The 15,988-nt window shown below is 42.3% G+C and overlaps 1 protein-coding gene across 8 annotated transcripts in view; it reads right to left on the bottom strand.

Moving 5' to 3' along the window:
- The window catches only part of DDX59 (DEAD-box helicase 59), a 30,637-nt gene extending 21,094 nt beyond the window's left edge, over positions 1-9,543 (bottom strand). For 5 of the 8 annotated variants that reach the window (XM_025368095.1, XM_025368045.1, XM_025368110.1 and 2 more), the window contains exons 1-3: positions 9,334-9,543; positions 5,824-6,641; positions 3,844-4,011 (exon numbers count right to left, since the gene is read on the bottom strand). In XM_025368095.1, the coding sequence (XP_025223880.1) occupies positions 3,844-4,011; positions 5,824-6,630 (975 nt within the window). In that variant the 5' untranslated portion in view covers positions 6,631-6,641; positions 9,334-9,543. Of the gene's footprint in view, positions 1-3,843; positions 4,012-5,823; positions 6,642-6,734; positions 6,828-7,935; positions 7,941-9,129 lie in introns of those variants that run through there. The other 3 variants (XM_025368076.1, XM_025368055.1, XM_025368065.1) reach the window with 3 other exon arrangements.
- Between the last annotated feature and the right edge of the window lie 6,445 nt (positions 9,544-15,988).

Here is a 15,988-nt window from a genome sequence, read left to right as displayed (position 1 = left end):
TTTTTTTTTTTGAGACGGAGTCTGGCTCTGTCGCCCAGGCTGGAGTGCTGTGGCCGGATCTCAGCTCACTGCAAGCTCCGCCTCCCGGGTTTACGCCATTCTCCTGCCTCAGCCTCCGGAGTAGCTGGGACTACAGGAGCCCGCCACCTCGCCTGGCTAGTTTTTTGTATTTTTTAGTAGAGACGGGGTTTCACCGTGTTAGCCAGGATGGTCTCGATCTCCCGACCTCGTGATCCGCCCGTCTCGGCCTCCCAAAGTGCTGGGATTACAAGCTTGAGCCACCGCGCCCGGCCGGTTTCATGGTTTCTAATAAATACAGATACAGAAAAACACACACTTAGATATCCAGCTGACCCTTGAACAACATGGATTTGAACTGTGTGAGTCCACTGAAACATATCAATTTCAACCAAACAGAGATCAACAATACTCAGGTTCAGCAGGGCCGACTGCAGGATCCAAGTATGCAAAGATTTTGGTACATATGCAGGGGATCCTGGAACCAATCCCCAGCAGACGCTGAGAGCTGTATTCCCTAGCTCTATCCACTGGGAGGTCCTAGAAGCATTGATAGTCCAATAGCAATCAACACACATAGCCCAGATCTTTCTTTTTAAATGCTATCCTCTAGTAAAAGAAACCAGGGCTCCTTGGTGAAGGCATGATTCCAGGGCTGGGGCAGGGAGAGAAAAATGTAAGCATGGAACATATTCTTTACATAGAAAGTAAGGAAGACTCAAAGAATGATGGAGAGCTGAACAAAGGACATAGAAACCAACTTGAAGGTGCTTCCACTGGCCAGATAGAGATCAACTGGAGTATCAAAACAAATAATGATAACAGATTATAAACCTCTGAATAACAGGAAGCCGTGAGTCCATACAGATAGAAATAAATATATACATAAATTCAAAGTGTGGTGAAGAATGAGAAATTTACATTTCAAAGTACATCTCAAAGTACTCTCCCCAAAATATTTACTAAATTCAAAGAGGAAAAAAATAAACTTTACAACTACTTTACAGATCCTATCACCAGGAAAAGGACATACTGATACTGTGTGCAACCTAAAAGGATGCAATGAAAAAAACAAAGCATCTCTTCTGTGATATCCCTGTCAGACACGTAACTTGAATCTAATCAGTTGAGGGATGTTCTTCAAAGTAGCTTGTAAACCTTAAAACGGCCAAGATTATGAGAAAAAAAAGGAAAGATGGAGGAACCGTTTCAAATTGAAGGAGATGACAAAGACAAGACAACTAAATGCAACATGTGATTCTGAACTGGATTCTTGTGCTATAAAAAGTGATGGAACAATTATAAAAATGTGAATGGGGACGGAGGAGTAGACGATACCAATATTAATTCCTGATGTGATCTAATGTATCAACGTGACACTGTTTGGAGCTGTGTTCCCACCCAAATTGCAGGTCGAACTGTAATCCCCAATGTTGGAGATGGGATCTGAAGGGAGGTGATTGGATCATGGCGGCTATTTCTCATGGTTTAATACCCTTCCCCCGGTGCTGTCATGATAGTTACTGTGAGATCTAGTTGTTTAAAAGTGTGTAGCACCTCCCCATTCTCTTTCTTCCTCCTGCGTTGGTCATGTGAAGCTCCTCACTCCCCCTCTGCCTTCTGCCATGATTGGAAGCTTCCTGAGGCCTCCTCAGAGGCAGAAGCCACTATGCTTCCTGTATAGCCTGCAGAACCATGAGTCAATTAAAGCACTTTTCTTTATAAATTACCCAGTCTCAGGTATTTCTTTATAGCAGTGCAAGCATGGACTAATACACAATGTTAATTTCCTGATTCCGTAATTGTATTACGGTTATGTAAGATAATGTCCTTGTTTGTAACAATCATACTGTAAAGTATATGGGGGTGAGAGGGCATCAAGTCAGCAAGTTACTTCCAAAAGGTTTGGGAGGAAAAAAAAGTTCCATTTACTCTACTTACCACCTTTCTTTAAGTTTGAGATTGTTTTTTAAAAAAATATGTGCTTTGGGAGGCCGAGGCAGGTGGATCACCTGAGTTTAGGAATTCGAGACCAGCCTGGCCAACATGGTGAAACCCCATCTCTATTAAAAATACCAAAAATTAGCTGGGCATGGTGGTAGGCGCCTGTAGTCCCAGCTACTCTGGAGGCTGGGGCAGGAGAATCGCTTGAACCCGGGAGACGGAGGTTGCAGTGAGCAGAGGTTGCACCACTGCACTCCAGCCTGGGTAACTGGAGACTAATACCAATATGTTAACATACTTTTTTTTAAGAATTGGAATGCAAGCTTAGTTTAAAAGCTGTTAGAAGTTCGCAGCTACTTATCCATTTGAATTATAATGTTATCCATTCTTTGCAATGAAAATAAATTTAATGCAGAGGTTGATATGAGACTGCAGTTAAACGCCATTAACCCAACTTCAAATTTGATGCCCATCAAAAATACTTGTATTGTTTACTTTATAAATACACATTGCTGAATTTATAATTTGGTACTGATATCACCTTTATCTGTTTTATATACTGGAGGTCCACCTTAAAAAAGCACTGATCCAATATCCCATTAATTATCAACCTGTAATTTCTTAAAACAACATTTTAAAGGCTTTTTTTTTTTTTTTTTTTTTTTTTTGAGACGGAGTCTCGCTCTGTCGCCCAGGCTGGAGTGCAGTGGCGCGATCTGGGCTCACTGCAAGCTCCGCCTCCCGGGTTCACGCCATTCTCCTGTCTCAGCCTCCCGAGTAGCTGGGACTACAGGCGCCCACAACCGCGCCCGGCTAATTTTTTTGTATTTTTAGTAGAGACGGGGTTTCACCGTGGTCTCGATCTCGTGAGCTTGTGATCTGCCCGCCTCGGCCTCCCAAAGTGCTGGGATTACAGGCGTGAGCCACCGCGCCCGGCCCATTTTAAAGGCTTTAAAACTGTCAGATACATCTGATTTGTCCTTCAGAAGATTCCAACATGAAAGGCTGATATTCACCCATAGAAGTTGTCAAATACTGCAGGAGCTTCATCCCAGCTCGTACTGCTGCCCCAGCCCCCGGAGCGCCCTTCCCCAACTCCCTGCCAACCCAGCTCCTCCCCTGGGTTACCAGGGCCTCCCTACCAACCTAGCTCCTCCCCTGGACCGCCAGGGCCTCCCTACCACCCCAGTTAACTATAACAGTTAATGCCCAGAACGCCAAGGGGCCTCAAGGACCCAGCTCCTGCACCAAAGCTGCAGTCTACTTTGATTGGTCAGCATCTGTGCCAAACCTTCCATTAAACATTTTCATTTTAAAGGCAGGTATCTTCAGCCACCCATTCAAACTTAAGAAAACTGAAGCCCACAGAAGTGAAGTAACTTATCTATGGCCATGCAGCTACCAGACCACATTGCTTTTACATACTTTTACATATCAGAAAATACAGACTACGCGTAACAGCATGGCTAAGGAAGGAGGAAAGACAGGTAAATTAAGATATCAATTTTAGCAACTACTATTTATTAGCTATAGATCCTTAGATAAACCCCAGCTTTCTGAGATTCAACTTCTCAACTATAAAACATGGGCTAGGGATTATGCCAACCCACCTTCAGAAGTAAATGTGATGCTTAAATGAGATAATACATGTGAGAACATTCAACAGCCTTTGGCATATAACGGGCACTCAATAAATTGTGTTTCTTTCCCTTCCTATATAAAACAAGCTTAAAAAACAAAAACAACCCTAAGGCTTACTTGGTAAGAATTTAAAGGCTCTCTAAAATCATACTTTTAAAAGTTCTTCAAGGGGGAAAAAAACTCTAGTTCCTGTATTGCTTACAAAACTTTTCAAAGACATTGTATCAAATCAGTGCTTACCTTAACTTGTTGTTGCAGACGATAAAGCTGTGGGGGTAAGGGTAAGCCCCCTACAAGAAGCACGGTTTTCATGCGTGGCAGGCCACTCATCAATTCTTTAGCTTGTCTCTCTATCTGAATGGCTAATTCTCTGGTTGGTGTAAGAATGAGTGCAGATGGAGTTTTGCTCTGCAAAGATGTGAAAAACAAGTTTAAAAACACCAGCAATTAATTCCTGCTGATATGAACTAAATCTTCACAAGGATTCCAGGAACATGGCCCTTTTAAAGTGTTCCCAACTGGATATGAGTCCTCCTGCCTTCTGCTTGCTGCAGACTTTTTTCCTCCAAAACCATCATAAATTAAATCCATTTCTTACATAACACAGAATGAAAGATCAAAATTGGGGCTGGGGAGAGGTGTCCACAGTAACCAAGGTGAGAAAACTGAAGGTTTGCTCCTAGTTCATTGGACTCTGTAATCTACAGTCATCCTCCTCTGAAGAGAGAACCCAATAGACACCATGTAGAGCTGGTCAAAGCTGGCATGCTACCCTTGGTCTTTCCCTCTTAGCTCTCTTGTGGATTCACTTCTTTCTTTGTCCATATAACTTACATATATACCCACATCCTATTTCGGGCTTTATGGCTCTATTTTGGTCTTCCAGCATGTGTGACCTATATTTTAAACAATCTAGCACTTTTTTTCTCACACTATCTTCTACTACTCTTTAGTTTTCCAATTTTTTTCTCCTTTATCTTTCCTCTCTTTGCCCACATTTTTTTTTTTTGAAACGGAAATTCACTCTTGTTGCCCAGGCTGGAGTGCAATGGCACAATCTCGGATCACTGCAATCTCCGCCTCCAGGGTTCAATCAATTCTCCTGCCTCGGCCTCCCGAGTAGCTGGGATTACAGGCATGCGCCATCATGCCCGGCTAATTTTGTATCTTTAGCAGAGATGGGGTTTCTCCATGTTGACCAGGCTGGTCTTGAACTCCAGATCTCAGGTGATCCACCCACCTCACCCTCCCAAAGTGATGGGATTACAAGTGTGAGCCACTGTGCCCCGCCTTGCCCACATTTTTTACTTACTTCCCTTCCTGCCATACTTCATACTTCACAAGTTCATCAGTACTTGGGAAACAGTAATTACTCAAAATGTTTGTTAAACTAATCATATGTGAAAGTGCTCTACACACTATAAACTAACAAGTAAGGTATGGTAGTGATTATTTTAAGATGAACCATAGATCACATTTAAGAGTGTATTTTGAGGCTGGTTGCGGTGGCTCATGCCTGCAATCCCAGCACTTTATGAGGCTGAGGCGGTTGGATAACATAAGGTCAGGAGTTCGAGACCAGCCTGACCAACAAGGAGAAACACCATCTGTACTAAAAATACAAAATTAGCCGGGTGTGGTGGCACATGCCTGTAATCCCAGCTACTCAGGAGGCTGAGACAGAAGAATCACTTGAACCTGGGAGGCGGAGGTTGCAATGAGCCGAGACTGTGCCATTGCACTCCAGCCTGGGCAACAAGAGTGAAACTCGGTCTCCAAAAAAAAAAGAAAAAAAAGCGTATTTTGAAACTCTATGTGTTCCAACTTCAGTATAAATCAGTTTCTTCAAAACACAAAATCCAAGGAGACTAAACTGACGTACAAACTGCAGCTCGTCTGGTCAGCTGGATCTTTTCCCCCTCAAATCCAAAGCTTATTCTGTTAACAGAAAAACTGTTAAAAATAAAATGTTTTGTAAGGAAGCAAGTTTTTAGATCCTCAATAAAGAGATCTCTGGTTCAATATAATACAAGAAAAATTCCCTGAAATTATGTTTTCATACAAACTACTATCAGAAGCAAAATCACTACAGGCACTAGTGACTAAAATTCCAAATATTTAGTTTTAGTTTGCAATTTTAATACAGTTAAGAATGAAACTTGGTAAATACCTCACTTGTTTCCAAGAATAATACATGTGAACTCTATTAATAATACTTACCTCGAATAAAGCTCGCATGATAACAGGAAGAAGAAAAGCAGCTGTTTTTCCTGAGCCAGTGTCTGCACTGGCCAGAATATCTCTTCCCAGAAGTCCCACAGGAATCATCTGCATTTGAATGGGGGTTGGCACCTCATAGCCTGATTTCTTCAAGTTGTGATTTAAGACCTCAGGGAAACTACAATGTTCAAAGTCAATAATGGGCCTAGTGACTTCTTGCCCTTGAACTAAAATTCCCAGCTGCTGTTTAAGATTTTCAATCTGGTCTTCCTGAAGGTTCAAAATAAAGGGATGCTCTTTGTAGACATAGGAAGCATTCAGTGGAGACTCTGGCTCAGAATTAGCCTTCTGTGGATTGCTGAGTTTTGATTTCTCTTCCTTTTCCTTAACTTGCAGAAGATGTTTCGCTTTACACTCCAAACTACACACATCTTCATCTGTCTTATCACAGATATACTCTCCGTAACGACCACAGACAACACAGACGGGTTCCCCCGGCTCTGCCCAGCGCTGAGTTTTGGAAAATGACTTAACAGGCTCTTCAGAAGGATGGCTGTCCTTCACACCCTGCTCGGGACTTACTGAATGAACCTCTGCCAACTGGCCACCTGGGCTGGGGAAAGGGCATGATTCGCTGCTGTGCCTGTCTGGTGGTGTGGCTGCTTCTGTAACTAGAGCATCAACGGGAGCATCTCTGCTTTTGTCCAACTGAAGGTCTTCTGGGTCTGATTTAATTATCTTAGCCACACAACTTTTGCCATCACCATTAGCGTGCCTCTTGATTTTTAAAGATCTTGGAACAAACATTCTTCAATATTCTGTTAAGGAAATTACATAATGAGATTTATTGTACCATTAATAAAGTTACATATAAAGTACCATATGATTAACGGCCAGGCGTGGTGGCTCACCCCTGTAATCCCAGCACTTTGAGAGGCCAAGGCAGGCGGATCACGAGGTCAGGAGTTTGAGACCAGCCTGGCCAATATGGTGAAACCCCGTCTCTACTAATAATACAAAAATTAGCCAGGCATGGTGGCATGTGCCTGTATTCCCAGCTACTCGGGAGGCTGAGGCAGAAGAATCTCTTGAACCCAGGAGGCAGAGGTTGCGGTCAGCCAAGACCTCACCATTGCACTCCAACCTGGGCGACACAGTTAGACTCCATCTCAAAAATAAATAAATAAATAAAATACCATGTGATTATCACAGAATCAGCCTAGCGTCCTGCAGCTATGCCTGAAAGGAACAGTGGACATCATGACACTCTTTATATCAAGCTTTTCTTCCGTTCGCCAGCTTCCACTGATGAAGAGATGGAGTCCTCTTCCTCACACACAGCAGTGTTGAAACACTGCACACTGCTCAACATAGCCTTGTACACATGGTCTATTTCCGTTTACTGATTATTTGCACTTTTAAGTATCAGATATTATAGAAATTCTGGGGTAAATCCTTCTATTATAGCATCAAAAAAGAAAACAGGAGAAATACTTCGCAATTAAAATCTTTAAAATCAAAACCACAAATCACAGAGAAAATGCTATTTTCATAACACTCAGTGTTATTATATGCCAAGCACAATGCTTCACCTAATCTTCACAACAACCATGTAAAGCAGTTAGCATTACCTAATATATATGCACAGATATTTTTTCATTATGCTATACTATGTAGATTACATAGATTAATATACATATAGCATAATGGAAAAATAATATAGTAATATACATAACATAATGAAAAATCGTGTGTGTATAAAACACATTATATACACTTAGAAGAAACTGAGCCACTTAAGTGGTTTGTCCAGGCTCGCACAATTTTTTTTTTTTTTTTTTTGAGACGGAGTCTCGCTCTGTCGCCCAGGCTGGAGTGCAGTGGCTCGACCTCGGCTCACTGCAAGCTCCGCCTCCCGGGTTCACGCCATTCTCCTGCCTCAGCCTCCGGAGTAGCTGGGACTATAGGCGCCCGCCACCACGCCCAGCTAATTTTTTGTATTTTTAGTAGAGACGGGGTTTCACCGTGTTAGCCAGGATGGTCTCAATCTCCTGACCTTGTGATCTGCCCGCCTCGGCCTCCCAAAGTGCTGGGATTACAGGCGTGAGCCACCGCGCCTGTCGTGCTTGCACAATTCTTAAGTGTTACAGCCCTGGCACTCTGGATCCAGAGCACAAGCTCTCAACCATATGAGGACTAAGCTCTAATTTTTTATCTTACCCGAATTCCTTTCTAAGGGGTCTGGAGAGTCATGTCCTATAAACCATAAATTCTTATCAGATGGGTTTTATTTAACCCAATACACAGTGACTTACTTTCCAATCTGACTCTGGCATAACAAGGAAGAAAATAAAAATGTTTTACCCCAAAATATATTTCCTTGCCATACCTTAAAATTCCCCTGCAAAGTCTCCTGTAGGAAAAATCCCCATTTTATAGAGAATTCCCTTCCCCGCTTTGTTTTCCTTCCTTCCTTCCTTCCCAGATCCAGGAGATAATCAACTAAGAGCCAGGAACCCTTTTAAGTCCAATATAAAAGAATTTACAACCTGCTCTCTCTAAAGTCTGCTATCTAAGAGCTTCCTCTGCACAATAAAACTTGGTATCCACAATCCTTTATCTTTAGCCTGAACATTCCTTTTAATAACCTCAACCGTCAACCAGATAATGTTTACATTTACCTACAGCCTGGAAGCCCCGGCTTTGAGTTGCCTTTCTAAACCAAACCAATGTATTTCTTAAATGTATTTGATTGATGTCTCATGCCTTCCTAAAATACATAAAACCAAGCTGTATCCCAACTGCCTTGGGCACATGTTCTCAGGACCTCCTGAGGACTGTCACTGGCCATGGTCGCTTGTATTTAGCTCAAAATAAATCTCTTCAAATATTTTTCTGAGTTTGATTCATCAACCCCGATCTATACCCATTTACACCAAAAACATATCTGCAAAATTACAGTGATTGGGAAGAAGACTTTTAACCTAATCTGGGGACTATCAAATATCCTAACAAATGTTTTTCTTACAAAAATTCTTTGTTTAAACTGCCAGATTCCAACTTCCAGAAAAATTCCAACAGAAATGCAACTGTACGTGGGGTGGCGGGCAGCGCAGGCACGGCTCTATGCGAGCAGGAAAAAGCTTGGAACTCAAAAGTCTTCCAATGGCGAAAGGGAACGGGCTCCTGCCGGGAGGGCGGGCAGCGGCGCAGCCTCCAAATCTCCCCAACGCCCCCCGCACCCCCGCACATTGGCAGGCCCTCCCCTCGGGCGTTGCCTCCCACCCACGCCCGGCGGCACCGCACCCTGAGGCGCTTCACGTCATGGAGCTGCTAAGAGACGGGCGGGGCTCCGGTTCCGGGTAGAGGCCTGGGACACGGGGAACTGTAAGGACGGGGCGGGGGCGGGCAGCGCAGAGGCACCCGTTCTCCCTCCGCGGCCTAGCGGCCGGGGTCCAGGAGAAAGGGCAGCAGGACGGCCAGGGGCCCGGGCTTCCGGGGCACGCTCACCAGCGCAGGCCTGAGGCCGCGTCCGCTCCCGCTCGGGGCCGGCTCTCCCTTCCAGGCTCCAGGCCAGGCTTCCGCCCGGCAAGCCCTGACCCGCTGGTCAGGACGGCGGCCTGGCACTGGTGGTGCGGAGCGGAGCGCACAATCCACTTCTCCGGGTTTTGGGAGGGGGCCGCAGTCCGCTTTCCGGGCGGTGGGGAGGCGGGGCCACCGTGGGGGCGGAGCTCGGCTGGGAGCCGGCAGTGGCTCGGGAGGGAGGGATGAGGAGAGGGGTGGGAAGGCTCCTCGCGTTTTCCACGCCCCCGCCCGGCTCTGGGCTGGCGGTAAATCTCGGAATTGGTCGGGATTGGGCGGGTTCTGGACGGAGGGGCACGTTTGGGAATCCTTGAAATAATTTACGTAATGGAGTAGGCTGGGACTGGTGGTTAAGAGTCGGAACGTACGCAAAGAAGCAGCAGGGCGGCGCGGGGGCCTGGCACCCTTAGAAAGTGGGAAGTGTGAGTGTAAAAGGGAGGGGCACTTCTTCCCGTTGGGCTCAAAAACCCTTTTCTGGCTTTAGCTAGTAGAGCCATTCAAAATTCAGAGTCACCTTGATGTGGCGTATTTGATATGCTGGATAATATTTCCTGCACCACCGCACCCCTCCCCGCCAGCCCCAACACCAACAAGAAAGTAACACAAGTCACGGTTCTTGGTCCTTGTGAGCTGACATTTCCCTGTTTTGCCAATCTCTGGAGCCACGTGTCCCAAGCAGTTTGTAGTTGAGAAGTGATGGGGGAAAGGAGACAGCACGGGAGAGGAAGGAGGGAAGCCAGCTTACATTCAGGTGCCTTAAGTAAATATTTTCGATGTAATATTCGATACATACAAAATAGCTATTTACCAAATATGTAAAATGTAAAGTATACTAATGAAAGTATCACTCCACCACGTTATCAGTATTTAGCATGTATCCATGCATCTCCAGGATTCTACTCCTGGCCTCTTAGCTCACCACCATCTTCCGTTTTGTCCCTCTTTGTCATTTTTAGTGGTTTTATCATATTTGGATGCATTCCTAACTGTGTATTCGTGTATTTTTCTTTTTGAGCTTTATAAAATTATATATAGCCTGGAATTGCTTTTTATCACTCAACATTTGTTTTTTTGATTCATCCAAGTTGTTAAGTGTATTAACAGAACATTTATTTCTTACTGCCTAGTCAAAAGGAAGTTTTCTCCTGTTGGGAATGTATTCAATACTGTAGCGGGTAGGATTATAAATGCGCTTTAAGTATTTTCTTTTTTGATGGGAACCACACAGACTAAATGTATCAGACTTCCCAAGTTTGTAGGTCACATACCTATGACAGAACTCTTTTCCTGGGTTTTGTGAAATTTGTAATTGTTGTAATTTCTTTTGCCATTATAAAAAATATTCACTTTTGAACCTAATTTTTATTCATAATTCTGAATCTTTTTCTTTAAAAGCCTCACTCTTCTCCAATTATATAAGCTCATACCCCACAAAACCTGAATCTGCCCCTAGTAATTACTAACAGGGCTAGTAGGAACATTCTTGTTCACCTTCTGTGCTTGCGCTGGACTCTAATTTGAACCTAGGAGCAGCACTACGGCATCAGAGGCTATGGGGGCTGTTCAGCTTTCAAAGATAATGCAGAATTGTTTTCAAAGTGGTTGTACCAATCTATACGGCCGCCAGTACCGACCACAATTCTCTCTAATCCTCGTTATTTTCACACTTCTTAATTTTTGCTAGTCTACCCAGAATAAATACCATGTTTTTGTCTTAATTTGCATTCCGTAATTACTGATAAGGTTGAGCACTTTGAAATATGTTGATTATTCCTTCATGTTTTCTCTTCCCCTTCTAAGGGGGTGTGTGTGTGTGTGTATACATATATAAGTGTATATATAACGTATATATGTATATAAATGAATAACAATCTTGTTAATTGTGTGTGTTGCAGATATCTTCCTGTTTATAGTGTGTGTTTTAAAATAAAAAAAAATTTTTTTTACTTATTTTGAAAAAAAATCAACCTTATCAAAAAGTTTCAGAATTAATGAACTCCTGCATGCCCATCACATAGGTTCACAGTTTGCTATATTTGTGTGTAGGAGATACGATATATAAAAAATATGTATACTATATATATATTTTTTTCTGAACCATTTGGGAGTACGTTGTAGCATATGTCTCCAAAGACAATGATACTCTCTTTTATACTCACAGAAAAATGTTCCAATTGAGGTTGTTTCTTTTTTGAGACAAGGTCTCACTCTGTCACCCAGGCTGGAGTGCAGTGGTGCAATCTCGGCTCATTGCAACCACCTCCTGGGCTCAAGTGAGGCTCCCACCTCAGCATCCCGAGTAGCTAGGACTACAGGCACACCCCACCACGCCTGGAATTTTTTTGTTGTTAGAGATGGGGTTTTGCCATGTTGCCCAGAATGGTCTCCAACTGCTAGGCTCAAGCGATCCACCTGCCTTGGCCTCCCAAAGTGCTGGGATTACAGGTATGAGCCACTGGGCCTGGCTCAAATTTAGGTAGTTTAACATTGATATAGTATGAGTAGCTAACATGCAGTCCTTATTGAAAATTTACCAGTTGTTCCATTAAGATGTTTTAGAGCTATTTTTTCCCCTAATCCAGGATTTAGTCCAAAATCTTTTCATTTTCTTTATGAAGTCTTTTTTTCCTCTCTCTCTCTGTTTTTTATTTTATTTTTTTAAAGAGACAGGATCTTCTCTCTGTCACTCAGGCTGGAGTACAGTAGCCCGATCATGCTGTATGGCTTGTCTATGGTCAATTTTTATATATTTTTAAAACCAGAGAAGAATGTTTATTTACCAATAGATAGATACATGATACTTGCAAATAAATCAAACTTGGTATTTCAGATATTCTGTGTCTTTACTAATGTTCATGTTCAGATTTCCCCATCAGTATTTCCCCATCAGTATTTCTCTTACCTGTTAGTAGATAAAATAGATCAAGCAATCCATCTCCCATTGTAAAGGTAGATGTGTTCATTTTTCCCTGTAGTCCGGCAATTTTAGTTTTGTGTATTTGGGGGGCCATTTTATTTTAGAATCAATATTTGTAAAGCAATTCAAGCATTAATGTGTCATAGAATCTTAGGTTTGAATGCATTCATCAGAGTCCAATCACCACCCCTTGCTACTCTCCATACCCTTGTAGGAGGAATTATTTTATATCACCCTGCTACAGGACCAACCGGCTTGTTGAATGCTTTTAGAGACAGGGTGCCTCCCACCTTACAGGGCAGTCCAGTTCTTCACTGGAGAGCTCCATGATTATAGTTACTATTTAATTAGACTGTCTATGGCTAGGCATTGTGCAAAGCATTTTAGACACATTGTCATATTTAATTCTCACTGTAATCTTATAAAGTAGGCATTTTATCCCCATTGTACTAATGAAGAAACAGGTTAAGGTAATTAAGCAACTTGCCCAAGGTCACACAGCTAGGTAGTGGCACAGCAGGAATTTAAGCCCAGGTCTGTCTCCTAAATCCACTAGACTACACTGCCTTCAAGCTTTTCTTTAAGTATAAAACCATGTCCCTTTAAGTTTCAATCAGGAAACCTGGTTCCAAAACCATGTTTAGTGTTCCTAAAATTCCCAATCTGTTGGAAACCTTAGACATAACTCACACTCACGTGTTCCATTACTGTGCCCAACTTTCCTTAGTTTTCTTATGGAAGCTTTAGACCTTTGCTGTATATGTTTGTATTCTTATTGTTACTTTTGGAAAAGTAGCCAATCTTGATGAGCAGGATGATTCATTCTGAATGAATGAATGAAGCCTAGTGAGTTGCAACTCGTTTCTACATGTGAGTAAGGATGCTGGGTGAAGCCTAATTTTTAACATCAAGTTCTTCACCTTTCAAGGTTACTAAGTCAAACCTCAGAGCCACTCAGGTCTCACTTGTGACTCTTTCCCACTCTGTGTTCTTTAATCAAAAAGCTCAGAATCAGATTTCCTCGTAGGTCTCACCAGAGCACAGTATAATTAATCTAAACTCCCATTTCTGTTTTCTTCACGAAAGATCTTCACTGACATGGTTTTATGATGGTTTTTTAATTGTGGGGCCACAGAAAACATTATTTATATTAGGTCACATGGAAATCACAGATGGCGTTACTAATACAATTTTAATATGCTTTATGGCAGGGAGGGACGGGAAAGTATACAAGGGTGACTCAATTAGGCAAGAGTTGTGGAATGCATACATCCTACTTAACCATTCTAAGAGTTTGCCTTAAGCTGTGTCTTAGAACAGGAAATGCTGCAATAATGTGAGCTGACCTGTATGTTATTCTCATGTGCTGTTGAAACATGTATAGAAATAATAATGCCTAGCATTCTTTCATCTCGGGAAACTTCAGTCTCACACATATTAGTTTATAGCTACTCCTTACTCTTTTAATATGTGAGGCTTGGAAAGCCTGTATAAATTTTCATCAAGGTGGAGACAGGAAAGCACAGTTTAATAGTATTTGACTGCCATTGATTTTTTTTTTTTTTCTACTGGTATCACAATGAATCAGATCAGAACTTGGACCTCAGTACTTTTTCTGCCTTGGCATCTTTTCCTGATAAGTAGTATGACCAAGTATTCAAATTCTAAGAATTGAACTATTTACTCATTCAACAGATTTATGGCATTTGCCATGTGCCCAGAACTGGGAATATATTGATGAAATAGGAAGTCGTAGTGTCTGCCATAACCAAGCTTCCAGCAGGCAGGTGAAGGAGGGGGACAGACAATTCCATAGTAAGTGCTGTTAAGGGAATTACAGAGTTTCATGGGAATGTAAGGATGGATACATAAGCCAGACCTGCTGAATCAGGGAAAGCTTCCCAGAGGAAATGGCATCTAAACTGAGATCTAAAAGCTGAAGAGGAATTGGGGCAATTAAAATAGGAAAAAGAAGAGGAAGGAAAGGCCCAAAGTGAGGTATAGCACATCCAAGGAACTGAAATAAGTTAGATATTAGTCTTCTTAGATCAAGTTATACTGCAGCAACAAATGACCCCAAGATGTCAGTGGCATTTAACAGCAGAGATTTATTTCTTTATGCTGCAATATGGAGAAATGATTGCAGGGGATGCTAAAATATGGAGAGAAGATTGTAGAGGGTAAAACCAAGGTGGGAAGCTGAGGCAATAGTTCAGCCTGAAGAGGAGATGGCCTGAACTTTAGGGTGGCCTGAAGTAGTGGCAGTAGAGAAAAAGAGAAGTAGACAGAATAAAGAGATAAAGAAAAAGTTAGGTCAATAGTTCTTCTTGATAGATAGGACATAGAGGGTGAAGGAGACAGAGTCATGGTTGACACTCAAGTTCAATATGCACTACATAGCTTTATAGTAACCACAAAACATAACATGATGATGAAAACTTTTATAGAGAGGAATTTAATACTTAAGATGATAAACATTTTAATGTAATAATCTTAGAAATGTCATCCTACTAATCTCATATACATCATAGAGTTTGTGATCTCAGTGATCACTATTATTTTTTCTGCTCAAACTCCTGGTACAGATACATTCACAGAAGTATATAATTCTTGACAGCAAAGCTTCTGGGATGACAACTTAGGAAATGCCGAATTAAAATAAGATCTGTTTTATCACTCTACATTCATCCTAAAACTTGAACTTAGAAAGATGTCATTGAATGGTTAGAAAAATAGACAGCTACTGAACTATAAAATCTACCCTTGTAAACTTTAGCAAAGGGAGGCTCAGGCAGGTTTCCCTAGATTCTATATTGCAAGGATGTCGTACTCTGAGGACATCATATAAGAGCTATGACCATTAGCATACTTAGAAACCTGCTGCCAGTATGACCGGGCGCGGTGGCTTACACCTGTAATCTCAGCACTTTGGGAGGCCAAGGTGGGCGGATCATCTGAGGTCAGGAGTTCGAGACCAGCCTGGCCAATATGGTGAAACCCCATCTCTACTAAAAAATACAAAAATTAGCCTGGCGTGGTGGCAAGCACCTTAATCCCAGCTGGGGGGCAGAGGCAGGAGAACCATTTGAACCTGGGAGGCAGAGGTTCCGGTGAGCCAAGATAAAGCCATTGCACTCAAACAAGGGGGACAAGAGAGAGACTTCTCTCAAAAAAAAGGAAAAGAAAAGAAAAGAAAAGAAACCTGCTGTCAATATACATTAATTTTCCAGAGGAAAAAGTATTGTGCTGGATTCTCCCTTTCAAGATTAGGCATGTTCATGGAACATTAAACTCTTGAAAGATGAAGAGAAGAGCATCTTAGGTTTTCCCAAGGCAACTCTAAATTTCTCGGCAGGGGACAAATTGGATCACCAAATCAGATATTCTTTTATCTGGCAACAACCTCCTTTTCTTCCAGCTTTACTTTGTTCAACTTCTCCCATCATGATCATTTTCAACCACACTGGGACCATTAGTCTATTAATTTCTCTCCCAACATGTCTGTCATCTTCTGTCTTCCTTTTTCATCATACCCCACTTATATTGTGTACTTTCAGGATTTCTTTAAGCACTCCAAGGAGCCTGAGGTATTTTACAGAAATGTTCCAGCACTGCACAGATGGCTGTACTGATTAAGAGTGTTGCTTTGTAACCATGGGCTAAGGA

This window comes from Theropithecus gelada, chromosome 1, assembly GCF_003255815.1.
Source record: "Theropithecus gelada isolate Dixy chromosome 1, Tgel_1.0, whole genome shotgun sequence".
NCBI lineage: Eukaryota > Metazoa > Chordata > Mammalia > Primates > Cercopithecidae > Theropithecus > Theropithecus gelada.
This window is presented reverse-complemented; position numbering and strand designations above follow the sequence as displayed.